General features: G+C 30.6%; 1 protein-coding gene and 1 long non-coding RNA gene across 3 annotated transcripts; both read right to left on the bottom strand.

The window, feature by feature from the left end:
• Positions 1 to 583: 583 nt before the first annotated feature.
• Positions 584 to 23,000, bottom strand: LOC137806565 (homeobox protein knotted-1-like 6). Of its 2 annotated transcripts, XM_068606764.1 has the most exons (8): positions 22,779 to 23,000; positions 21,795 to 21,841; positions 11,573 to 11,678; positions 8,686 to 9,068; positions 8,417 to 8,536; positions 8,065 to 8,200; positions 1,242 to 1,480; positions 584 to 1,020 (listed from the first exon to the last, which is right to left on the bottom strand). In XM_068606764.1, the coding sequence occupies exons 4-8, from the start codon at positions 9,001 to 9,003 to the stop codon at positions 862 to 864; spliced, it is 972 nt and encodes a 323-aa protein (XP_068462865.1). In that variant the 5' UTR covers positions 9,004 to 9,068; positions 11,573 to 11,678; positions 21,795 to 21,841; positions 22,779 to 23,000; the 3' UTR covers positions 584 to 861. The 2 variants fall into 2 exon arrangements, with proteins under 2 accessions (XP_068462865.1, XP_068462864.1); XM_068606763.1 differs by lacking the exons at positions 11,573 to 11,678; positions 21,795 to 21,841; positions 22,779 to 23,000 and adding an exon at positions 9,240 to 10,070.
• LOC137806566 (uncharacterized) lies at positions 5,626 to 8,050 on the bottom strand. The gene is made up of 2 exons (XR_011080363.1): positions 6,060 to 8,050; positions 5,626 to 5,937 (listed from the first exon to the last, which is right to left on the bottom strand). It is a non-coding gene; the product is annotated as an uncharacterized lncRNA (long non-coding RNA).
• Positions 23,001 to 26,627: the final 3,627 nt, after the last annotated feature.

The following is a 26,627-nucleotide window of genomic DNA, read 5'->3' as shown; positions in this document are numbered from 1 at the left end:
ACATCCTCACCAAATGTCACATTTGCTGTGTCAATTAATATTACGCAAGCGGTGTCAAGTCTATGTTAATGACAGAAGGTTAATAAAACGTTTTTGTTAAGTATTATATGTCTTGATTATCCCGAGTTGAGCAAACTGATAGGATGTCATACATAAGATTTTATGTTCCGGAAGAAATGGAAGAAGCCTGATTTATTAATTTGTCATTGCTTAATGATTATATATTAAGGCTACTAGGGTTAATTACAGCCATAAGAAATACTAGAAAGTATCAGAGAAACACTTACCATTGTGGAGGAAAACAAGATGAAAGGCTTAAGTTATAGGTCCAGTTCTCTGCGATTGCTGATATAGAAGAGATAACATTTTTACTGTATAGCATTAATTCGCATAATTTATCTATTTATGTAATTGGAACAATGTTAAGGCACTTACTTGATACCAAGGTCGTTTTTAAAAAGAGGAAGAAAAAAGTGCCACTTCATATACCTAGATTTGACAGACAGAAAAAGGTGACACAGATGATAATTTGACGTAAGTTTAATTAGGACTGATCAACACATGTAATTAAAAAAATGGTTGCTGAAAAGAAAGAAAGTGGTGGATGATAATATACTCGGAACGAAAACAGCAAAAGCATTCCTTTTGAAATGTCAGGAGCAGGTATTTATGAAGAATACAAATGAAGCGAATAACTATTATTCCCTAACATTTGCAGGGAAGTAAGCATATTACAACGTCAAACTCCTTCTGCCTTCAGGATTTACAAAAGAAAGCACAAGAAATATAATAAATGAGGATATACATTTGAGTGGAAGAGCCATGCATGCACATGCACATGCACATGCACGTCACCACACCTCACTCATCAGTAAGGAACCGACCGGTAAGACCATCCACCATAGCAAACGGCATATTCTCCGATGGCTTCCAGTGACGCTTTCTTTGATTAATGAACCAATTGTTAATTTGCTTTTGGTCTAACCCAGTTGATTTAGCCAGTGCAATCTTATCACTTTCCTGGAAGATCAATCAGAAACAAGGTTTTGTTTCATATGTAAGCTTAGTGGTGAATTCCCTAATAGCTGTAAAGCAACGTTTTTCCTATATTCATACACACTATATATTTTAGATGATATATGCGATGGGGTATACAATTTTACAAACATCAAACAAATCTGAACACCTTTTACTCCAAAGATTTATACCATGAAAAAGAAGCTTGAATGATGAATATTTACCGTAGGATAAGGCCATTTGTAGTGAATATTCCACCACTGCAGTAGCATTTGTCTAGCATCTTTTGGCAGTTTACCCCTCTTTTTTTTCTTTGAAAATTCTAATTTTAGTGAACCAATATGACTTCCAAACTTACGTAAAAGTTTATCCTTCAACTCTCTGTCTTCATTATGCAATTGTTCATCTTGAAAATCACCATCTCCGGCACTTAATCCTTCTTCAGATGATACACCTCCGTCATCTGGTAAAAATAATAACAAAACGAAAGCTATATAAGAACAACATCTTTATGGGTATCATCTTAACTTATAAAAACAAATAATACTTTTCTCATTTAAAAAGTGGAATCATAATAAGCAAATGGTTTTAATCAAAATTTAAAACAAAGAACCACTATTAACGAGTATACTAAATACGACAAGCCAAATGTTTTACAAACTCAATTAACTTACACATCCAATAATGACAATATAACTCGTGGACAATAGTTTTAACACAAGTTAATAATACGTGGCAAAGTATATTTTCTTAAACACGAGAATTTCGACTTGTAAAAATAATGATTTATTACAACAGACATTACAAAAAGCAAATATTTAAAACATCAATATTATGAAGATATTTTTAAGATGAAAACACTATTCCTAATCTTCAAAGACAGCAGAGAGAATATGAAATCATATTTGCTTTCTCAATATCTTTCGCGATTATTGTTAACTTTTTTTTTTCAATTCATTAATCATGAGGAAATAAAATTTTCAGTTTAAAAATTTATCCTTTTTTTAATTAATAAAAATTAAGATTCGAAGGTTCTAGATATTTTCTTATATTTGTTTCACTACACAAACAAGGATTAAAGCATGAAAACCGCTTTCACAGATAATTTGAAAGAAAACGAGAAAAAAAAATTAATAAACTGGAATTTTCAAACAAGTAAAGGGAAAAATGACAAAAAAAATAGTTTTAACTTCAAAATACTTTTTCTGTAATTTTGCTATTTTCCTGATTTTCGTGAAGTTGTAGAGAGTGGGTTGAGATGAAAGAGAGGTGGACCCTTGGTTTTCTCTAGAACGTGGAGAAGACAAGATTGCCCACGTTTTCTGGTACATGTCATTTGTGACTTGTATAGCACATTTGTTGGTCTAAATATCACTCAGAAGCAACCCCAATCTCCTTTTTGTATGCGTGTGCTCAAACAATTCCCAGCCATCAACCGTGCATTGTTATTCAATACACTACATCACCACACTAATTGTGTCTTTTTTTTAAAAGGAAAATTTTTAAAACAATACCAACAACAATTTGCCTTTCTTCCAAATCACCACTTTCTTTCTTCTCTTTTATTTCCAACAACATACCTCATACTTTCTATTTATTTATTCTTTTTTTCCACTTAATTTACCTAAATCCCTTTTCTATTGACTCTTCTACACAATCTCTTTCATTCCGAGCAAACAAAGGGTAATGGTATGATTAGTTCTGAAGAAAGAAATAAAATAAAATAAATTTATTTTTGAGTGGATATTTTGAAAATATAATTCAATTGATTCTATATGAAATAAAAATTAATTAAAAAATAGAAAAATGAATGCAATCAGTTTTTTAAATTGATAAAATTAGTTGTGTTCCTCCTCTTGTGTGGCGGGAATGGGAAAAAATGGTTTAGTGGGCACAGGCAGGTGGAGGTTAAGGATAGTCACTCAATCCGACAAGGATTTGACCAGCACATAGGAGTGCACTGTACACACCTGACCTAGATTGGAAAGAAACAAAAGAAAATAAAAAAGGAAATCAGTGCTCAGAGGCAAGTTCCATCGGTTGTCAGTCATCAGTGCCAAAGGAGAGTGCCTCAAAAGGATTACAATCAGGCAACTAAGCACCACAACACCACCATTCTTAATATCATCTTCACCAGAGATCAAAAATGGGAGGAAAACATTTTTTATTTGATAAAAATAAATTAAATAAATAAATAAAAAGTAAACTTAAAAAAAAAAAATTATCGTAACTTTTTTCAAATTAAATTAAAAACTTCAATTTCATCTCATCAAAACTATGAACTATAGTCTAAAATCCTATTTTTATTGATCTTAATTCAAGAGTGACGACAAATAGGGTATAACAACAAATAAAACACCACGTGTACGCTACATCAATAGGTCACAGCTACACGAGGGGCCAAACAACCAATTTTTTTCTCTTTTGTCCTCTCCAACCACCAGACAAAATTGCACAAGCGTTTTATTTCAGTATACATTTAATGTCCATTTTTATTGTGAAACTGTTCGGTACGAAAGTTGCTAGTGGATTAATTGTTGTTCAGAATATCTATATAGCATAAATTAAAATGACTACATATATATGGATAACAAATAAATTTACTTGGTTGTACTATACTTGCACCATAAGTATAAAAGAAAAATTTCAGAAGTCAAAGCAATTTTTTACCCAGTGTAAATGTGCATATATGTATGTTTCTCTCACACCAAACCTATGAAAATTAGATTTAATTACTCCTTTAGACTCTTGATTGCAGGAACCGTTTCTTCGATAGTTTACGCAATTGTTTTATCGACTACAAAAGTTATAATATAGAAGCGGTAACAGTAACATCTTTCTGCATTTTCAAGTTACAATTTTTTATATCCTTTTTATTTTGGCAGTCTAATAGCATCCAACTCTTCTAGAACAAGAGTGGATTGAATGTCCCTTATCATGATGGTTTCAAACTTAACAACACAGACTAAAAGGTAAAAAAAATTGTAACTAAACACGTAAAAATGTGTTATTTTAAAGGAAAAAGATATATCCAGATATATTTTAGAAATACATTTCAGTGACCTCTACTTTAGAAAATAGGAACTTGGAGAAAATAGTTGTCCACAAGAGACCAAAAGTGTTAAAAAAAGACCTATTTTGAGGTAGCGAAAAGACAGATCCTTTAAATAAACTGGGGTAGATTTAATTTGTGGCATAAACTTTAAGGGAAGTGAAGTGAAGACGATAGGAGTGTGTTCCTTAGAAGGAGGGGCCCGTTTCCCAAAGAGAAAGAGCATTTGGAGATGGACAAATATGATGTGTAGTGCAAGATCCAGAAGGTAAATGGGAGAGAAGGCCCACAACCTCAAGGAGGCAGAAGAGAACAAAATATCTAAGGGCAATGGCAGAAGTGAGCAAGGAGGGAAGATCTGAATGGCATTGAACGTTCTATCAATATAAAAGCTGCTTTTCATTTCAGCGACAATTGCGCGAGTGCATGTGAAAGTTTTAACTCTAAAATCACCCGCTGCACACGGGAATTCCATTATTTACACTTTAACTACCTCCCAGTAGCTCATCTCATGCTGCTTTTGCAGTGCTTCCAAAACCCAACAAGCTTTGGAAAAGAACCATGACATCAAATATATGCAACATGTATATGAACACTATCTTTATATTACTTTATTGAACTTCTGAACTATTAATTTTATTTTCATATAAACAAGAGTCTTTACATTTTATTTTCTTTATTCTTCATTAGTAATTCAAGATTTTGCTTTTATCACAAAGACATTGAATATCACCCAGAAGAAAATGTAAAACAACGAAATATAAATCACAGGATGCAAGTAACACAAATTGCCATTGGCCTCTAAGTCATTTCTAATAAAAAACATATGCAAGAGAATAACAGCTCAGCACATAATCATATAACTCATATGATCTAAATTTATTTTTTTCGGCAACCATATGATCTAATTAATCCTACCCAAGCAACAAAGCAAGCACCATATATAAAAGACCAATTTGATAGCATTGCAATAACACGGCAAAATTAATATATAGCTAAATTATATTTAGCAAAGGTTCCTATAACTAGGCAATTACTCAATAATTTCCTCATGTCCTATGCATTCACCATCTCTACAAAACAAAACATAGATTTGAAATCTAGATAGTTTGCGAGACTAGCAAGTGATTGAAGTAAATACATAGAAACATCCAATATAAATCTTATAATATCTTATTTTAATTTATAGAGTATCACAAATTACATCAATTTTTTACTTCCAAACTTTTATAATGTTTTAATAACACTTTAGTCTTTATAAATTAAAAAAATAATTTAATTATGCAATTAAATATTTTTTATTTTAAAGACTCATAATGATCCAAATTCTAAATTTAAGACTCTAGTCATATTACATCAGCTTGTTATGACGAAAAAATTCTTTATAAAATCTACATTTTGATTCAAGACTGACTAAGATAATTAATGATATAACATCAATGACAATGGCAATATAGTAAAACTATAATTTGAAAAAAAAAAAGGTAAGAGCTTCAAGAAAGCAATAAATTTAGATTAACCTAATCGAGTTAAATGCTTCTTGAATGCTACGAATAAAACTTAAATTTTTCATTGGAAGCTTGACATTAAATTCAAGCTTGAGTACCACATATTTGATTCTATAAATACATGATCCAATTGTGATGCCTGCAGCTATTGCAGTGAAAGGGCATATTAAAAAAAAATTCAAAAGAACAAAGGGGAAAGAAATCAAGGAATTTCAGATCCTGTCAATTTCACTTTTCAGATACACGTTGAAAGATAAAACATCACTTAAAAAGGTAATCTGTACTTCCAAACATAAAACTATAAATTATGTTAGTTGCCAACCATAACCCACGTGATCATACTTTGCATTTGCAACGTTTCTGTTTCAAATAAAATATAATTAATCACCAACAAGACCAACAGTATGCCAGCTTCAACATAATGAGCAATTTGGCAATAGCATAAAGGAAGGGCGAAAATCCTAACCAAATTGGTTACTTACTTCCCATTGCTTGATAATATTTATCTTTGTCTAGGATGAGATAGATGGAAAAGCCATCAATTGCCAACAGGCTTCAGTCGTTTAGTTAGGCAATGCATTCCACCCTTACTTAACATAATTTGAAACTCCACGGATTTAATTCCTTGAATTGAAGCTAATAAGGCCAAACAGAAAACCTAACAACAATTATGCTGGGTTCATTTATAATTCATAATATAGCTTAATTTTATTTTATAAAATTACAAAAATCTAACATTACTTACCTCACAACAACCTACATCACCCACACTCAGCAGGAACTCGATACTCTTTTAAAGTATAAAACCAAACATCAAAATTAATATAGTACCCAAGTCATGCATGAACTGAAGTCCAAAATGGACAGATTGAAAATCTAGAATAGAAAAGAAAAATTTCTTTGTACAGGATAGAGAGAAATTTTTCCATCAATATTTCACACACCTAAAAATAGATGACAAATCACCAAACATCATTACATCCTAATACAGTACTCATGTTAGCTAAGATTCTCAAATAAAAAATGTGCATATTGAAATGTTACAAGATTATAGAAAGACAGCACAGGTTTCATGTATCTGCAAGGATAGAAAGAAAAAATTTCTCATCTATATTTCACACTCTTTAAAAGATATAAAGAGATGAGATATCACCACATTTGCGGTGCGCCGAAGCATTAAATCATAGTGTTGAATCACATGTTCTGTTATATCATCTAAAAAATGACAGAAGTGAATTTCGGATATAACAGGTGGTATTAACAAGACTAAAAAGTCTCCATCTCTAAATCTCGGTTTAGGCATCAGTAGGGAAAAAATTGTCATCACGATTAAAATATCAACCAACAACTGACAAGAAATTACAGAAGTAATGCGTGATGAAATGCACAACTTTGCTCCAGAAGAGAAAAATCAACTTCCAAAAGTTGATAAGGGATGGATTTAATAAGAGAAGCAAAAGAAAATAACGTCATAGTCACTAGAAGAAAAATGTTCCCAAGAATGGACAAGGTCAAATGGCAGTCCCGCGTCATTATCATAACTGGTAACCAGAAACCAAGTATTTTGAGGCTATTATCCTTAGTAACTTGTGTGGAAGACAGTAGTAAACAGACTTGGTCTATAGGCTGGAAGACACAAAAAAGGAAGACTAAAATAATACAAGAGACCATATGAAGAGATGCGCCAGTTGTGAGACGAAAAATGCCCCTTTAAACCACTGGGTGTTTGCAAATAACACCTATCTATTCGTTGGTCAGTGTAAAGCATTTAAAAATCATGTCTGCGGGAACAAAATTGGAAAGCCAGATGCAAAGTCCCATGTTTGTCTAACCAGAAATTCTCGGCCAGAACCAATACATACAGAAATGAATAGTATACAAAGGGAGAATTAAAACAAGTCCAAGCAAGACTGGTTGGCAATTATAATCAACGATCCAAGCCACATAAAGATGAAGCTGTTAAGATAGAAAAACAAGGTGATAGATACAAACACATGGCAACCCATGGATGACCAAAACAATTCAAACTTCCTCATCCAACAACGAAGGAAGCCCGGTCAAAGTCTCGCCTTGAAAGCGCATACAAACAAGGGTTTCTTAAAGTTACACCCCATTAACTGCAGAAAGCAGTGTAGCAATTATGCATAAACCAATGGAAGAGAGGGAGAGAGAATTCCGTCCAATAGGTTTATTAGGGTTTCCTTTTATTTTTCTTTATTTAATTTCAAAAGCTGCGAATCATGGAGTATTAGTAGTAGAAGTAGTATTTTCAAGGATATAATATTAAGATTGTTAATATTCCAGTTTTCAACCAATCAGGAATACTGGGTCAAAACACACCTCTCTTCTAGTTTGTTTGGTTTCTGCACAAATTAATGCTAAAGCACAAAAAACGTGAAACAGGAGAGAGAGTACACAGCGAGCTAGCGCAGATATCAACAAACACCTGAGTAAAAACAAGAAAGAGTAAAAAAGAATGCCACTAACCGGAAAGGGTTGGAAGAGAAGAACCAGTGCAGAGATCCGTAAGCTGCGTTTCGATCTTGTTGAGGAAGGTGGTGGCTTCGTCAAAAGGCCGCGTCAGATCGGACTTGTATTTCACCAGCATGTCACAGTAGGTTTCCTGAAACATCACACACACACACGCACGAAAGTAAATAAATAAATGAACATATAAACAAAACAGCGACGAAATTCTGGCATTACTGTTTTTGGTTTCTTCGGTTAATTAATGTATGTTATAGCATGTTTATGTGATGTAAATATGAAAATATGTGTATGAACATATACGTGCGTGAGAAGGGAAGAGAGAGAAGGAGAAAGGGAAGGAAGAGGGGACCATGAACTCGTCGAGTTCGGGATCGGCTCCAACGCACGTGTAAACAACGTCCCTCTTGCAAACGTCGTTTTCTCGTCGGATTTCCTCTAACAAACACGCGATTTCTGGAGGCGCTCCCACCTGAACAAAACGGTTTGTTATAGCCGCATTTGTTACACCCAGACATCAATTTCAACAACGAAAACCAAACCAAAAAACAGCAAGAATAATATTGTAACAAATAAATACACCAGTGAAAAAGTAGGGTGAGGATTGAACAACTTAACTACCTTCTGGCAATCGATGTAGGCTTGGAGGAGGCGAGGGTAGTGAGGGTGAGAAGCGATTTTGGCTTTGATGAGGGAAGAGGTGTCGTGGTGGCGCTGAATTTCGGGTGCGATGGCGACGCTCGGGTAGGGTTCAGTTCTAAGGCCGGCGGTGATGGCGACGGCGGCGGAGAGCAACTCGTCGGATCCGAACATCGGAATCCGGCCAGCGGAGGACATTAGGAAGCCGTGGTACTCAGCCGGAAATATGTTCTCTGGCGCCATCAACGCTTTCTCCGAGTACTCCGCCGTTGGTGGCATGCCGTACATTTGGTCTTCCATGACGCTTCGTGGTTTAGCTTGTTGGGCTTTGCGTGGCGTCTTCGTAGTGTCGAAGAGGCAGTGTTCTAGAAGAACAGATTAGAAAGCAAACACCACGATATTACTATACTGTTATGAAGGATTCAGTGGAGCGTGGGTTTTATATTCATGATTATGATTAACGCTAAGTAGCTTTGTTTTTATTTTACAAAAACTAGGAAGATAGGGAAAAAAAAAAGTGAAATGGGAAGACTTACGTTGGGTGGTGAGCACAGTGGTACTGTTATCGATGATGAAGACGAAGATTATGTGATTTTTATAATAAATTAATCTCCATGAAAGGTGTATTGGGAAGAGTGATTTTGTTTTGTGAGGAACTGCAACGACAACAGGGAGAAGCAGCGACGCACAGGCAGTGATGTAAACCGAAACGAAAGAGACTACTGAAGTTCAGCTTCTGATGATGATTTTTCTTTTAATAACCCCTCAAACCTCTCTCCCTCTCTACACTTTCATCACTTTTCTTCTGTTTCGTTTAATTTTAAAACACTTGTAAAAAGGAAAAAACGTGAGTACGAAATTCTGCTTCCCTCTTCTTATTGTATTTGGATTCATCTTGTTATCTCATTTATTTTGTATCACTGCTATTTTCTTCCTTTTGCTTCACTCGCCCAACACCATCTTAAATCTAAACTTCCTCATATCACTTCCTAACTTCAAAATTATACACTCTTTAAGGGAACAATTTATTAGGCGCACCACAAAAAGACTTGGCTAAGGGAACCAGATTTTGTATTTGGAATCGTCTTTCAATTCTTACAGACGGCGAACAGATACTTCACCCACGTTTTTGATTTTGCTTGGTCACAAAGTTGTAGTTGTTTGTAAGAACAAGCTTCACTTAGTTTCATTTTGTTACATTTGCCCCTATTGGACGAATTGTGAGCAAATTTGGGTCAAATTCAGCACTCGTTTGCGTCTCCAACTTATAAAAAGATGTCTTTCTTCTGAATATGAGCTTATACGCATAAGGATTTTTAATTTGTCAAAAATGGAAAAATGGATTTCAAGAAAACCGTTGTGGGTGAAATTGAAATAAGTAGTATCTTTTAAGCTACAAGAAAAGGTTGAAGTAACTTATAAAAATAACTTACAAACTATATATTAAGAGTGTTATTAGCTATGTAGCACACACTAATACAGACACCAATATAATCCGGGAACACAGACACGAAGATACGTATAATATCTAAAATGTAGGACACGGGATACAGATCTATATATTATATAATTATTAATTATATAAATTGACAATAAAGATTTATGTGCACAAGTATATTTCAGATTATTTTTTGGAACAGAAAAATGTTTTTTTATGTCTGGTTCAAAAGGATTTGTTTCTTATTTTTATAATCATAATAGAAATTTATACAATAAGTTTGAGTTTTTAGAAAATAAATGTATTTTTCCTTTTTAAAATTATGTTAGAACCATACTAGAACTGTCAAAAATCCAACAAATACTTTTTGAATTAGTTTATTAGATAAACTTCTACACAGTTACTTATAAAAAGAAATAAAATAAATGAAAAATCTTTCCACAAATTAAAAACAACTTTGGATAACCGTTTTAAACATAAATTAAAATTCTTGTATGATTTTTTTCTCAATTTATTAGATTTTCAGAAAAAGAAATCACCAGTTAAATATTAAAATAAAGTTTCCTACTAAACAAAGTTGTTTTACTTCAATTTTTTTATCGGCTTAGGGTTTAAATTAACTGATAAGATGGTTAAATTAACTTATAAATTTCTAATTAGATTGTGAAACACTATAATATACTGAAATTAACTCACCAAAACAAGTTAAAAATAAAAATATTAAAATAAGTTCTTTTAAAAACAAATATTTAAATTGACTCTGAACCATAAGTGCTTTAACTAACATGTTCTTCTTCGTATTTCAATGTAAATATGTATATACACTTGAAATATTTTTTTTTATTGATGTTGTTAAATATTGGTTTTTGTCACTAATCCAAACTTTAAATTTTTTGTGAATACTGTAATAAATAAATTATTGGAATGAGTTATTATTTATTTTTTTCGTGTCAAACACATATTTCAGTGTGGACTAAAATGTTAAAATATTTTATGTTCACTCATCAGAGACATGGATGTTATAATTTATTTTTTTGTATATAATCAAACATGAATAAGAACAAATATTTCCATTATAGTACACGATAAAAAAAAAACATATTTTAAAAAATATATTTAAACCTTAAAACTATAAGATAATTGTAATAAAAAAAATGTGATAGATGCATTGTACAATATAGATATGTTCCAAGTGTTTAACTATATGAAGGAAGTATAACTGAAATGGTTAAACAAGATGCGTGACTACGTGGTGAGTGAGTGAATATTGTTGTAAATTATTTGATATGTTGAGTTCTTATGAATAAAAAAAAGGTATTATCCCTTACTAATTAGGCTAAGAGTAAAACCATTTTTCTTTACTTTATCTTCTTCCAATCCATATGATAGAATAATCACTCTTAATTTGGTTGTTTGTTTGAGTAAGCGTACCTTGACCAAAGCACCAATCCGCGCATTGCTACTATTTGTGTGGAATATGAGAAATGAACCTTACTTCTTCGTCATAATGATTCCATTCCACTCATATATTCAAATTCTGCACTCACAAATAAATAAGTTTGATGCTACAAATAGGTTGTACACTCTACATACTATACTATGGATGGTCCGATAACGATTCAATAACGGATGATACGATAGGTTTAATAAACACTTGTTATGATGACTTTAAATGACTCTGATACCATATTATAAAGGGAACTTTTAAACCTAATTTAACCTCATAAAACTGGTTCATGGGATAAGGTTTGCAACCATTTATATACAATAAAATTGTCTCAATCTATTGTCTCAATTTCTAGTCGATGTAGGATATCTAGCAGAAAAATATGTATAAATATTTAATTAATATATTAGATTAGAAAAATGTGTATATAATATATTTATGTGATAAATAGATATTAAAAGGATTTATTTGACAGGAAATTCTTCCTGTATGTGAACCTTTATCAAATAATAATACTATAAACATGCTTAGCCTTTAGTTATAAACACCCAAGAAAATTTAGGACAAGACAAAAAAAGACTCTTGTGCGCGTTTAAAAGATTTTGATACTGTTGAAACAATGATTAATATTTAATTATGAGTTAACATAGGGATGCTGAATAGCTTTGATAAATAGCAATCTGATACTTTAAGATGCTGTTAAGATAAGGTTTAAGACATGACTTGGTGCTTTTGGTAGATTTCTATCGTTATTTTTATTTTTTAAAACGTCCTTTTTTTTTCCAATATTATACTTTCGTCAGAGAAACTGTATAAGAGAAATGTTCAAAGTGAAAAAATAAATTTGATAAATGATCATAAGTATATATATTATTATTCGGAATAATGTAAAATAAATTATTTTATATAATTTTCACCAAATTAATTAATAGTTTCCAATTAATATCATGAATGTTGAATTGATTTATTAACTATTAATTTCATATTCATGTCATTCATCTAAATATTATTTAAAAAGTTTTGTGTTCGTAAACTATATTTATATACAAACTTTTTTTTTTGTTTTTAAGCAATTTCAGTTTATGTCATTGATCTCCATCTACATTCGATTGTTTTTTTTTATCACTTTTTTAAATTTCCAAAATAAAAAAGAATTAAACTTTTTTATAAGTTAAAAACATTTTACATATTAGAGTAAAGTCAGAGGCTGTTTGTTTCTCCTTTACCAATAAAGATTTTAATCTCTACTAAAATTGCAATGTAACAGTAAAAGTTGGAGTAAGTCTTATAATCAGTTTGAAAAAATAATAATTAAAACTTAAAACTTAATTCACCATACCTACTTATAAACTATAACTTAATCAGTTATTTAACATATCTCTCATATTAAAATAATTCTATTAAATAGATAGAAAAATACAATTAGATGAATGAAATTAAATAGTGAGAAAGATGCAATTTAATCTACAATTAAATAGATTAAATTGTAGATAATTTTATCTAAATATACAACGAAAGGAAGATGCAAATCATTCATGTTTGTATCAAATGAATTAAATTGAAATACGAGCATGGAAACGGTTGGAAAGTTACTTCTTCCTTACATATACACGAGGAAAAAGTGAGAAAGACAATTGGACCATATAAATTTTATATTATTGTCCCTTTATTTTATAAATAATATTCCATATTTTATCATCACTTATTTAAAAAAATTACAAAATTATGAATTAAAAATATTTTATTTAAAAAAAATTATCATTATTTTTTAATTCTTATTTTTAAATAAATTATTTATTTACAAATATATAAAATAAATAATTTATTTTATTAATTCAAATTTCATAAGAAATGTACTAATACATAATATTTTTGGTACATTTCTAAATTTCTTGGAAATCTTTTACAATTATGCAATTAAAATTGTATATTTAATTTAAATAACTAAATGTTCAGCTAATTTTTTTATGTTATAATAATTTCGCATAATTTATATTTTTTCGAAATCAATTTTCAAGAAAAACATGAAATAGAAATCAATCTTATAGACCAAAAAAAATAATTAGTTGCTATAATAATTAAATTAGAGATCATTTTAGAAACTAAAAAATTTGGTTTATAAATTAGTTTCTATTATCGTTAAATAGTATCTAATTAGTTACCAAGGTTTTAACTACCAATATTTAGTTTTTAAATTTGGTAGCAAAAACTTTGGTTCCTAATTAGATACCAATTTAGAAATCATTTAACGCTAATAGAAACTAATTTAGAAACCAAAATTTTTTTAGTCTCTAATTTAGTCACTATAGTACCTAATTATTTTTTGTCACTAAAAATTAGTTTATATTTCATCATTTTCTTGCCGTGTTTTAACGAAAATAAAAAATAATATTTTAATTATAAATAAATAAAATCCACAAATATATCAATCATAATTATTTTTAAATAGTTAAAGTTGTAATGTTGCAATTTTATCCATTATAAAAACTTATAATTTCAATCACATATATGATATTATTTATAAATTTTCAAAAAAATAATATTTAACATATATCTTAATCCAAATAACTTAATTTTTTACCCAATTTTTTTCTCAAATCTACTCACATCTATTCTCTCGAGTTCACTCCTAACTCAAAACAAAGCATTAAAATTTATAAAGAAAGCATTAAAGTTGTTGAAGATGAATGGAAATGTGTAGGCTAGAAAATGGGAAGTAAAGCATTTCCATGATGAGTTATTGAATTTAATAATTGGGAAGCATAAAAGAGGGTTTGATCACAAAATATTCGAAGGGCGAAAGAGTATTGAAAACACATAAAACTTTTCAAAGTGTGGCCGACACGATTCTGAATGCCAATGGGATCCGACACAAGTTGTTTCAGAAACTCGTTAATTAAACAAAACAGAAATACATACGCCGCTTTCTACCTCCCTTTTCTATCAACTTCAACAATACTTATATTTTAATATATGCTTCTAATCAACACTATCAAATGTTCTCCTCACTCACCCATCACCACACTTACTTAATATACTAATCATTCGATACTAAATCTTTTATTCACCCGCTTCACTTCTTCTACTAATCTTAACATCTTATTACTTAATTAACTCTAAACTCTATACTTTTTACTAATGAGGATAATGATTCAGAAGCATGATCGTATTGGATCTCGAGTTCATCAAATATAACATACACACACTCATCCTTTTAAACCTTTAAACCCACAAATAATAATTAACACTTGCATTTCATTAACTTAAATTCGGACAGTAAAAAATTATACACTACAAATGTTTAGCTAAAAAAATACTCAACATGTGTTTATTGAAGTTGTTGTGTGTCCTTTTCTTTCTTCATAATAGCCTCAATGAGAGTTCTCTTATGAAATCTTTATTTTTTGTAATAAAATTATTTAAATATCTTAATATTACCAAGATTTATCTAAGAAATGAATTTAATAGCCTATTAATCTCTTCTAAATTCAATGAGGACCAAATAAAAAAGTTAATTTATAACCCTACATAGCCTTCTAATCTCGAACTTTTGAACTTAAAGACTGAAATAATAATTTCAAGATTTATCTTAAATCATATAAATGTCTGTTGGGTATGAAGTTATGACCAATTAATAATTGGATTAAGATGACTAGACACCATGTTTAGTGTGTGGACTTAATTATTGTGTCTTTTTTATAATCTATATTTAAAGAGATCATTGTACTGGTATGCAACATAACATAAATAAAAATCTAATAGTTGTTCGTGTAATGTAAGTTACAGTTAAAATCACGCTAAATATTATATTATTTATTTTTTACAATTGATTGGTGATTGTCCACGTAAATATTCCTTCTCTACTTCAAACTTGTTGAAAAAAGTTAAGTCATGTATAGTGTAACATTTGCGTAATACATTTGTATTTAAACGAGTGGTTAAAGTGTTAATTTAATTTTTGGAGGTATTTATTTGTCTTTGAGTAAACAGAGGATATGGATTGTGAGAAGTTATTATGAGTGTTTGTCGATGTGTAGTGTTGGTTATTGGGGTAACCAAAAGCACTGCAGTTACTGATGTGTTTGTTTCTTCTGAGTTTTCAAAGGTGATTGATTGATTGCTGAATTCCCCACATCACTTTTCTTCCCTTATGGGCCACGCCAATTCGTTAAGTCAAGTCACTCAGGTCCATCGCCTAAATGGGTTGGGTTTATTCTCTTTCCGGATAATACTTTTAAGCCTACTACTATCAACTTCTCAATATTTCACTCCAATTTCTAATCAAAACTTTTAATCTACAACCAAAATTCAATTCTTTAACTTTTCCATACTTCGTGTCACACATTTAATTGATGAGTTATTACGATAAAATATGTATTTTAATTTTAAACTTAATAAGCAAAATATACTTATTAATAATAATAAGTTTAAAATACAAAAATAACACATTTCTAACCCATATATAATATACTATTTATAGAATGGTTTTCCTTACCATTAATATTTTTAAGACACATTTAATGCTGTAAATTGTTCTTAACAATTTATTTTTTATTTGAAAACTGTTTTGAACACATCTAAAATATTTTGAACTTTCTCTTGAAAAAGACATTTTTCTATAATAATTTCATTATTGTCAAGCTTTATCAATAAATAGTTTTTATATTATAAACAATACACTCAAGTATATGAATACATTTATTTTAAGTCTAACAAGAGAGAATATAAAATAATAATTTAACAAAATTAGAATTAAAAAAGATAAAATAAAGACTAAACAAGGTAAAAAAAAATCAACTTAGAATTAGAAAAGATAAAATTGATATTAATTTTTTTTCTAAAAGTCTTATATCCTTATTGTTGAAAAAACTAGCTTCTACCATATTTTTTTAACTAACTAAATATATACTATTTTTTTTGTAATCAAGCAAAGAGGATTTTAAGAAATTCAGTTTATGTGAGCTAGAGCGTTTTTAAATGCAATTAAAATATGTTGAACCAATGATATGAGGGTGGGATGTTAAGAAATGAACAAGACAAGTAGGCAAAACAAACTGAGAGAGACACATTTGTGGGTGACAGGTGGAAGGATTCCATTGGTGGAAAAAAAGAGAAGTTAAGAACATTTATTTTAAGAAGAGTAAGGTAGGGAGGCTATATAGCAATACATAATAGTGTAAATTCATACAAGAATTTTGATTTACTTTTAAGGAGGGTATTATGTGGTTTATTAGGAAACTCTCCCAATATAATTCGTCATTCATGTGTTATATGGAATGATATAATTCCACAAACACTTTAAATTTAAGTCCTTTTAATCAATAATATATAATAATAATATCTAAGTTTACGTTAATAGCATAAAAAATATATTTTCGTGTGTGATCTACAAAATCTTAATTTTAACATTGTTCCTTTTTTCGATTATAACTAAAGGTTTAAGTGGAATGATAAGGGAAACCATTGAAAAAAAAATATGCTTTAGGATAGAAGATGAAAGTACTAAATTGAATATACTCCAATTTGTAAATGATACAAAGTTGTTTCAGATCTTAAAGTAAACTTCTTCAAGAGTAGATGTAAAACTATTGAGGTAAGAGGTTAAAGTGATTAATGATTACAATATTATGAACTACAAAACCTTAGAAGACTAGCTAATATGGGCTAATATTAGAAGACAAGCTACATGGAACTTGATTATTTAGAAATTTGAAAAAAAGTTAGCATTATGAAAGAATAAATAGTTATCACTAGTAGGAGAGGGTCTACCTCATTAATTATGTTCTCTCAAACTTACCCATATACTTCTTATCTTTTTACAAAATATCTAGTAGGGTGGCAAAAAAGATAAATGAAAGTTAGACTAGGTTTCTATGGGGAGGTAACGAGCTACAAATGAATATTTCTTGGGCTAGCTGGAAAAATATAAGTTGTTCGAGGAAATAAAGGGGTTTGGAGGTGAAATATATCAAAATCTCCAATGAAGCACTACTTGCTAAATGGGTGTGAGATATCTTACATGAGAGGCGTTTCTATGATGTTATGCTTTGGATACTAAATATGGATGGTGAAAAGACCTCTAATAGTAAGAGGAGGCAATGAATTATACGTTAATACGTTGGTGAGATATGAACAAAAGGTTTTTGTAGGAGAAAACAACTCAAATTGGTTCTAAAGAGAAATATCTTAAAAAGTAAGGGGTGAGAGAAATATTGACTTTCAGTTGGACAAATAGAAATAGGAGGACTAATTAGCAGTTATCTATTTGAGACTATACCTCAACTTTGTACAGAACAACTAAGTTATAAAGAAAATGGGTTTTTAGGCACATAATAAATGAGAATAAAGTATAAAATGGTGAAGAGATGGTTTGTTTGGGACGAGTTGCATAATATTCAACTAAGAAGAAATGATAAAGATGTGTAGACATGAGAGAAAAATGGACAATACAATGTAGCGACACATATAAAATTCTACATGGTATTGTGTGGGGATCACAACTACAACCAATTTGATCCAAATTATGGAGTATCAATGTTCCCTTAGAAATTAGATGTCTCACTTAAAGGTGTCTTAAAAGCAAACTCCCAACCAAAGATAATATGAAGAAAATGAATGTCTCGCAACAAGAGGACCTTAAATGTCCATTTTGTCTAGATGGAAAACATATTATTTGTGGCCAAAATAAGACAACTTGTTTTCGGTCATTCTCTTTTACAACATGGACAAGGAATGAATTATCATTTAAAAAGGGAAAGATAGTATGTAGTTTGAGGTATGTTGAGGAAACACTTAAAACTTTGGTGGATTAGACTATTCCCTAGCCTTATAGTATAATGCCTAAGCTTATTGGCCAAACATAGGCTAGAGAGGAAGTGGAGCAATATTGGAGGAAACAAAATTTAGTTTTCAATATTTCTTGGAGATCCCAAATTAAATAAAGATATGATAAAATTCTAATATGTAAGTGAGGTGCAAGCCTCATTTTACAAGTCAATTTTGTGAAGTTGAATCAGACTTAAAGTTCATTTTCTAAAATGCTATCAGAGTTTGTCCTAACGAGATTTGTTGGACCTATCGTGTCACCCATTATTGAACCCCCTTCTATTCCCACATTCTATGTTCCCAATATGAGGGTGTGTGTTGGAGATCACACGTCGTTTAAAAGTGGACACAACCATCATCTCTTTCTAAAATCAATTTTGCAAGGTTGAGATAAATTTAAAGTCCACTTTTGTTTAATTGAGTTAGGCATAAGCTTCACTTTCTAAAATTGTATTAGAGTTTATCAATAAATTAGTTAGGCATATAACTTCACTTTACAAAATATTTGTTATTGGTTTGTCTTATTGTTGTGGGTTGTGGAATAACTCAAACAAATTCACTACAAACCGTCTACCAACAAACAAAGAAAACGATAATAGAGTAACCGACAAAAGAAATACCTAAAAGGTTAACAAGAAAGGAAAAAGAAGAATCAATGAGAAAACAATTAACATGATTTAATTGAAATGTTAACAAAATTTAATCTACGTCCATGGAAAAAAATCATTATGAAAACAGATATTACAAGACAAAGTTTCTCTTAGTGAACTCTCGTTTAACTAACAATTTTGTTATATAGTTGAACTTACAACTCTTACTTAAACAAATTTTCTAATACATGGTCCTACTTATACATTATAAATGTCATAACCAACTTCCATAAATCACGGCTAAACTAGTGAAGAAGACACTCAAGCAGTGCTTTCACTATTGAGTTTGAAATAAGAAGTAGGCAGACTCTATAAAGATAGATGAAGATAGGAAGTTAAGGTATGGTGCGAGGCAGACAATTTGATACCATCTAATACTCTAAAGATAGACCACTGATGAAGACAAATACACTAGTCAAGAAAGACACACTTAAACCACCAAACAATCTTGAACTATCAAAAGATTTATAACAATAGACTCTCTAGGAGCCTTAAGAAGATTTCACCAAGTCAATCCTCGCATATCTTCATCTTGGCTCAACACAAATCTTCTAAGCGAGAATCACTGCTCGCCACTAAGCCCACTATAGATTGAATTACCAATCATTGAATTAAATCCAAGCAATAAAAGAACTTGATGTTTGACAGAACCTTTGTAATCATATCAAAGAGATTGTGATTTGTTGAGACCTTCGTCATTTTAAAAAACTCTCGAGTAATATCTTCTCTTACAAAATACAAATTGATGTCAATGTGTTTAGTTCTTTCATGGTAGTCTTGGTTCTTAAATAATTGTATAATGTTGTGGTAACAGTAGATGGTGATAACCTAGTCTTGCACCTTCAACTCTTTGGCTAGTTCCCTCAACCATGAAGTTTTTTATTCATTGTCTTTATCATGAAAATATACTTGCTTTAGTGATTGACAAAGCCATTACCTTTTATAGATTGACTTTCCAATTGACTGCAGTACCATAAGCAATAAACATATAACCCATGAGTTTTTTGGTGTCCAAACACCCTACATAGTCTGAGTCAACAAAACCTTTTGTGGGAACATCTCTAGCATATCATCTAGCTCCACCAAAACTAAAACTCTTCCTAAAGACAAATAATCCACTTAAGAGTTTGTTAGTGAGCTAGTGCAAGATTTGACATAAACCTGCTAATAACAGTCATAACATATGCTATGTTAGGACGAGCGTAAACCATCATGCACATCACAAATGGTGTTTTCATATGGAATACCACCCATAAAAATTTGTTCCTCCACCCTCCTAGAAAATTATTCATCACTATACTTATAGTGAGAAGCAAGGGGTGTGCACACAAGTTTCAAAACCAATATTAGTAATGAACTCATGAAATTGTTTGTTCCATTTTCTAGGAGGTTGTTTTAGACCATACAAAAATATGTTTAACTTACAAACATAGTCCTTCTTGTCTCCTACCTCAAACATTCTCCTTGTTTCATGCATAAATAAAAACATTTTAAGGAATTACAAAAACTTCATGAAAAAACATGTTAACAATAACTTATTCTAGTTTAAGGCAAAGTCAAAAAAATTAATACTTTTATCTTAACAATAATTAGTTGTTTCAATGGTTTGTTTTAACTAGACCAACATAATTTTGCTTTAATATTTCTCTCTAGCACACTTGTACATCCTCAATATAATCTTAATTTTGCTTTAATATTTCTCTCTAGCACACTTGTACATCCTCAATATAATCTTTCTTTGCTAGTAGAAAATGAGATCATGAATCGAAGAGTATAATTTTTTATAAATCTCACCGAAACCAGTCTTATTTGAATTGAATAAAAAATCGTAAACAATAAAACTTTTTTTACCATCATTATTATAATAGAGATAACTTTTTTGATGATTAAGTCATCTCAACTTGAATCCAAAATTTATTAAAAAATTTAGCATCATTGAAAAAACTCTTCACTTATATTAATATTTTTACTTAAAAAAAATGCTCCGTAAACGGTGAAAACATACCGTTCAAATTTCAATAAATTAATATTTTATTTATTTTTATTTTATTTTTTAATTTAAAATATTATTATAAGTATTTGTTAAGTGTATGTATTTATTATTGGTGGTGTTAAAGAAACTTTACTGTATAAAAACTGAAAACTAGCATTTATGGTACATCTCTTTCAAGGGGTGTATCCATACACTTGAATATGTGATTGTTGGATTAAAAGTTTTATAGACAAATAATTAAGATTAAAAAGATAAAATTAGAATCACAATTCTCCCTCTTTTTGACACATATAAATATAAAGATAAATCATTGCTATGATTAGAAAGTGATAAAAAATAAATAGTGTCACACTATATAAATTATCATTCATTCCTTTGAGATCTTTTTGATCTTTTTCTTCAACCTTTTTTTATCAGTATTTCAAAAGCGTACCACTGTACAAATTAAAAGTTGTAAGGAGAATATGCCACCTTATATAAAGTACTTGTAAAGGATAAAACAATTCTACTATTTTCTTAACTAACAATCATAACTATATTTTGAAACTGTAGTTAAATGCTTATATAGTACACACCACTTTTGAAGTCGTTGAGTACAAGAAGAACACCATTAATAAATAATATTGCCTTTTATTAGTTTATGACAATTATTGGTTTAATATAATAATTAATAAACAATTTACATAAAGAATATATCCAACGGCATAGAAATAATGTAAGAGTTAAAAAATGGTGTACCTTAGAAGCTTCCGCAGGTACGTCGACGTTAGGATACACATCTGAACCTGTTTATTTCACAGTAGTGATTTTACTTTTAAAGAATACGTAAAATTAAAAAAATTAATTTAATACGAACTTGATGATTTTTTAAAATTAATTCTAAACTTATCTTAATTGAAACTAATGTTATCAAATAAATTATTTAAAATCAAAATTCCCAAGCGATTTAAAAATTGTTAAAAATTAGGGATAACTATTAAACTAGTCAAAGAAATAGTCACTCGCTGGTTTTAGCATCAATAATTATTAATATCAATTCATTATGCAACATTAACAATTTTCACTTTAGGCATAATTAATGTCATCTCACACTTGTTAATTAAAAAGCTAAAATAACACATGTTTTAAGAAGTCCAATTAAATTTGAACTCAAACGGCTACCAATAATAAATAACATCCTTCTTTCAATATCAAATAATAAATGAATGGTAAAGAAATTTTAAGTCTGAACTAGTTAATGGTTAACCTTTTATTTTATTTTTCATGCTAGAGATTATTATGTAATGGTTAATCTTTCATTACAAGAAGTGAAAGTTTACCTTTAATTTTATATAAAAAAAATATTTTTGTTTAATCATAAATTATTACATTAAATATGTTCGTCACCTTTTATATTTTTATGCGAAATTAATTTTTGTCTTACAAATTCAAACTTTAGACATTTTGAATAATTAAAGAAATTATTTAAATAAATCATTGTCGATTCACGCTGAAAATTCGTTTATTACCTAAAATAAATACGGTTAAGAACTCATTCTAATAATTTCTTTACTACAAATATTCAGGAAGTCTAAAGTTTAAACTAGATTAAAAAAATCAATTTTATATTATAATACGAGGAAAAAAATCATATTTAATCCTAAATTAGTTTATTACCATTAATCCTAAATAACACAATCTACATGCCAAAGAAACTTTGCTTATGAAATGAAGCATACGTACCAATATAAAAGAGTCCAATGAATGTCGTAGCTAGTTGATCAGAGTTTCAGCTTTTCTTCTTTATGTAGTTAAGTTCATGCCTCAAGCGAACACTGCCCCAAGTGTTTAAAAGCATGCTTTCCAAGAGTTTATTGTGGTAATATGAAGATTTGTGGATGCAGAATTGAGGAAATTACTAGACACAGAAATGGAAGTTTTTGGTGATGTTAACTATGGTTGTGAAGAACATGGAAGTTTGTTTCTCTATATAGTGGCACGCTTGAAGATGAATTGAAAGTTAAAGCATGTAAACTATTAAGTGAGAATATAGCTTTTCTTTAGACATCAAATGCTAAAAAGCTAAAGAACCATTTAAATAAGTTATCGTATGGTCATTCGGGAATCCAAATCAATGTCATGAATAACTCACTTCTCCAACTTTTCCAATGCCCTTCTCAACATGTATCATGATTTCCATCTTCATTTTTAAAATAAAATATGCACTTAATTATCCTTTTCCTTTAACACATTCTTCGAATACTACTTTCTAGTCACTAAAATTTATATAGGATGTGTAGCTTTAGCTCATTTTGTGAACAGTAAGAGATGGATGATGATAATAATAAGAAAAAGTGTTACAAACATGATTTAATGGCACTTTTTTTTTTTCTCATTGCTTTCAAAATTTCACAATTTTTTATGGATGATTTTTGTCCAAGTAAAAGCTCTTGACGTTGAATTTTTTGTCTTGTTGTAAGATTCCTTCTTCCAATTTTCCATTTCTAACTTCTCATATTGATTCATTTATATTCCATCTAAAGGTAGATTGAGCTGTTATTTTCAAAGTTTCAACCATGCATTCATTTCATGACATCTCAATTTCAGCTAGCTTTTGTATTCCTTTCTCAAAGATAGTGCTTAAACTCAGGCTTATTTATTACATTGCTACATCTATAATAGAAAAAAATGAAGCATATTCAATTTAGACTGTATAAAGCCTAAATTGGTTAGCATTTTCAGCACTATGTTAGTACTTGCAAACCAATACAGAGCATAATGACAATTAATGCAGTATAACTATAAAACCAATGTAGTAATTGCATTTCATTCCTACCAGGGAATTATAGAATAACTCAACCAATTATTGCATATGTAAATAAATATGTCTCTTTAGACTACTAAAATACCACTAAATATAACACTATAGTGCAAATAAAGTCTATTATTTTAAATTTGATAAAATTTTGGAAACATTTTGTTTTGGTTTCTGAAATACACAAAATGAGGGTGATAACAAACTTACAATGTATGTATTAACAAATTATGAAAAATAATTTTTCCAAGCGTTGCATTCAAGATTTAATACAAATGATTAATGTTTAACCATTTATACTAATTCTCATATAGGAACTAAAATTTGCTCAATGTACGCATTAATACAATGCTTAACTTAAATAAAATCAGTACAACAAAACAAAGAATATCACTCAAACATATTACACTACAACTTACTTTTACTTTTAGAGGTCAATCTAAACTACATTTTCCCCTTTAATTTGCCTACAATATATTTTATAAATTTCCTATAATTTAATCTCCAAAATTTTAAACAAACTAGTGACTAAATAATTAAGTCATTTCTAGAGACTAAAATTAATTAATCTTTACCCACAATCTAATCGGACAAAAATGTCCACCACCTAAAAAATGAGTTACAGAAATGAAAGAAGAACATGCCTAAGTTCACCAATAATTATACATACACTCTTGCCACGACTAAATGAGAGAAGTACGTAGTAGTTCTTCTAAATTATTTGCAAGTAAAATATAAAATAGCTATTGTTGATCATACTTAATATTTATCAAAATTTTGAATTGTAATGCAATTAAAACTTTGACAATTTTATACACCATTTTCTAATATATAAGTTTTTCTTCTTCTTTAATTTAAATAATTTAGAAAAATTAATCAAATAAATTATTGAAATTAAATTTCTCAATATTTTATACTGTTATTCAAAATTACCTTTAATATTTTAAAATGAATATTCTTCCTCTTTTCGCTTAATTTATTTTCACCTAATTAATTAATAACTGGATAGAAAAATGATTATATAGTTTAAGCCTATCAATCCTTTTCAATTGTAATAAGAAAAAAAAAAGACTTTATGTCATTAATTAATAGATTTGGTGCGTGTTCGTGATGTTGCTTGATCGAACCAGCGGTGCTAAAGAAGAGCGACACGAACTTGGAGCCACCTGATAAGAAGAAAAAGAACCCAAGAAACAGAAACGGGGACCCTAGCACAGTGGACGAAGAAGAGTAACAGTACACGTGTTTGAAGAGAAAAAGGAATTCAGAGATTATTATTATCTGATAAAACAGAAAGAAGGTACAGAGAACATATATACAAAGTGATGAGATTCAGAATAATAGTTGAAGCCCAAAGAGGGCCAAAGCAAATGGAGGTCCAAAAAAGAATAAAAACTATTATACTTAACACCCCCCGTCAAGCTCGAAGTAAAGATTTTTCATGCCCAGCTTGGATTGGAGCTGCTGGAATGTAGATGGAGGCAGAGGCTTTGTGAACATATTTGTTGTTTGCATGGAGGAAGGAATCGGAAGGAGTTTTATCAGTCCAGCGTTAAGTTTCTCCCGAACAAGGTGGCAGTCGATTTCGATATGTTTAGTGCGTTCGTGGAAAACTTGATTTGATGCAATCTGGATTGCATACTGGTTATCACAGTAGAGTAGTGCTGGTTGGGTGAAGGAAACATGAAGATCACGAAGCAGATATGTCAGCCACTAGATCCCGCATGTAGTTGCTGCTAGAGCACGGTACTCAACTTCAGAGGAGCTTCTGGAGATCGTCTGCTACTTCTTGGATTTCCAAGACACAAGAGACTCACCAAGATAAATTGAAAAACCTGTGACAGACTTTCTTGTCTCTGGACAGGTAGCCCAATCCGAGTCGCCATATGCCTTTAGCTGGGGGATGCTTGCTGCTGATAGAAAGATGTCGTTGCCAGGGGTATTCTTCAAGTACCGAAGGATGCGAAAGGCAGCTTGTTGGTGAATAGTGGTGGGTGCGGATACAAACTGACTGAGCTTGTTCACACTGAATGTGATATCTGGCCTGGTGTTAGTCAAGTAAATAAGTCTTCCTATTAATCTGCGGTATGAAGACGAGTCGGCAGCAGCTAGTGGAACTCCTTGAGTGCTGGAGAGAGGTGAAGAGTGGACCATATGAGTGGGGACTGGTGCACATTCAAGCATCCATGTTTCATGTAGAAGATCCATGGTGTATTTTCGTTGGGATAGGTGGATTCCAGCGCTGTTGCGGGCTACCTCGAGTCCCAGAAAGAATGTGAGATCACCCAGATTTTTGATTTGGAAGTGTTGATGCAACAGGGTGGTGATGTGCTTGATCTCCTCAGCATTGTTGCCCGTGAGCACAATATCGTCGACATACACAAGAAGAGCAGTGATATGATTAGAATGTGTTTTTAAAAATAAAGAATGATCAGCAGCAGATAACACATAACCATTATTGAGTAAAAAATGTGATAATTTAGCATACCATTGCCTGCCAGCCTGTCGTAGCCCATAGAGAGATTGCTGGAGTTTGCACACGAATTTTGGATTAGGAACAGCAACCCCAGGTGGAGGCTTCATGTAGACTTCTTCATGTAGATCTCCATGGAGGAAGGCGTTATTAACGTCCAGCTGTTTGAGATCCCAGTTGTGTGATGAAGCCACAGCCAAAAGAAGACGTAGAGTGGTAAGCTTTGCGACAGGGGCAAAGGTGTCGAGAAAGTCGAGCCCTTCAAGTTGCGTGTAGCCTTTTGCAACAAGGCGTGCTTTGTAAC

The sequence above is a fragment of the Phaseolus vulgaris genome, chromosome 3, assembly GCF_000499845.2.
Source record: "Phaseolus vulgaris cultivar G19833 chromosome 3, P. vulgaris v2.0, whole genome shotgun sequence".
In the NCBI taxonomy this organism is placed as follows: Eukaryota; Viridiplantae; Streptophyta; class Magnoliopsida; order Fabales; family Fabaceae; genus Phaseolus; species Phaseolus vulgaris.
The sequence above is the reverse complement of the archived record's forward strand: the minus strand, read 5'-3'. Positions and strand labels throughout refer to the sequence as shown.

Bases quoted from the DNA above. Each gene is read 5' to 3' on its own strand.
- LOC137806565 (XM_068606764.1), bottom strand. From the start codon at position 9,003: ATGGAAGACCAAATGTACGGCATGCCACCAACGGCGGAGTACTCGGAG. The intron at 8,201-8,416 runs GTCCCCTCTTCC...GTGATGTTTCAG, and splicing joins CCGAACTCGACGAGTTCATG to GAAACCTACTGTGACATGCT. The intron at 1,481-8,064 runs GTTAGTGGCATT...TATTTTTACCAG, and splicing joins TTCTCTTCCAACCCTTTCCG to ATGACGGAGGTGTATCATCT.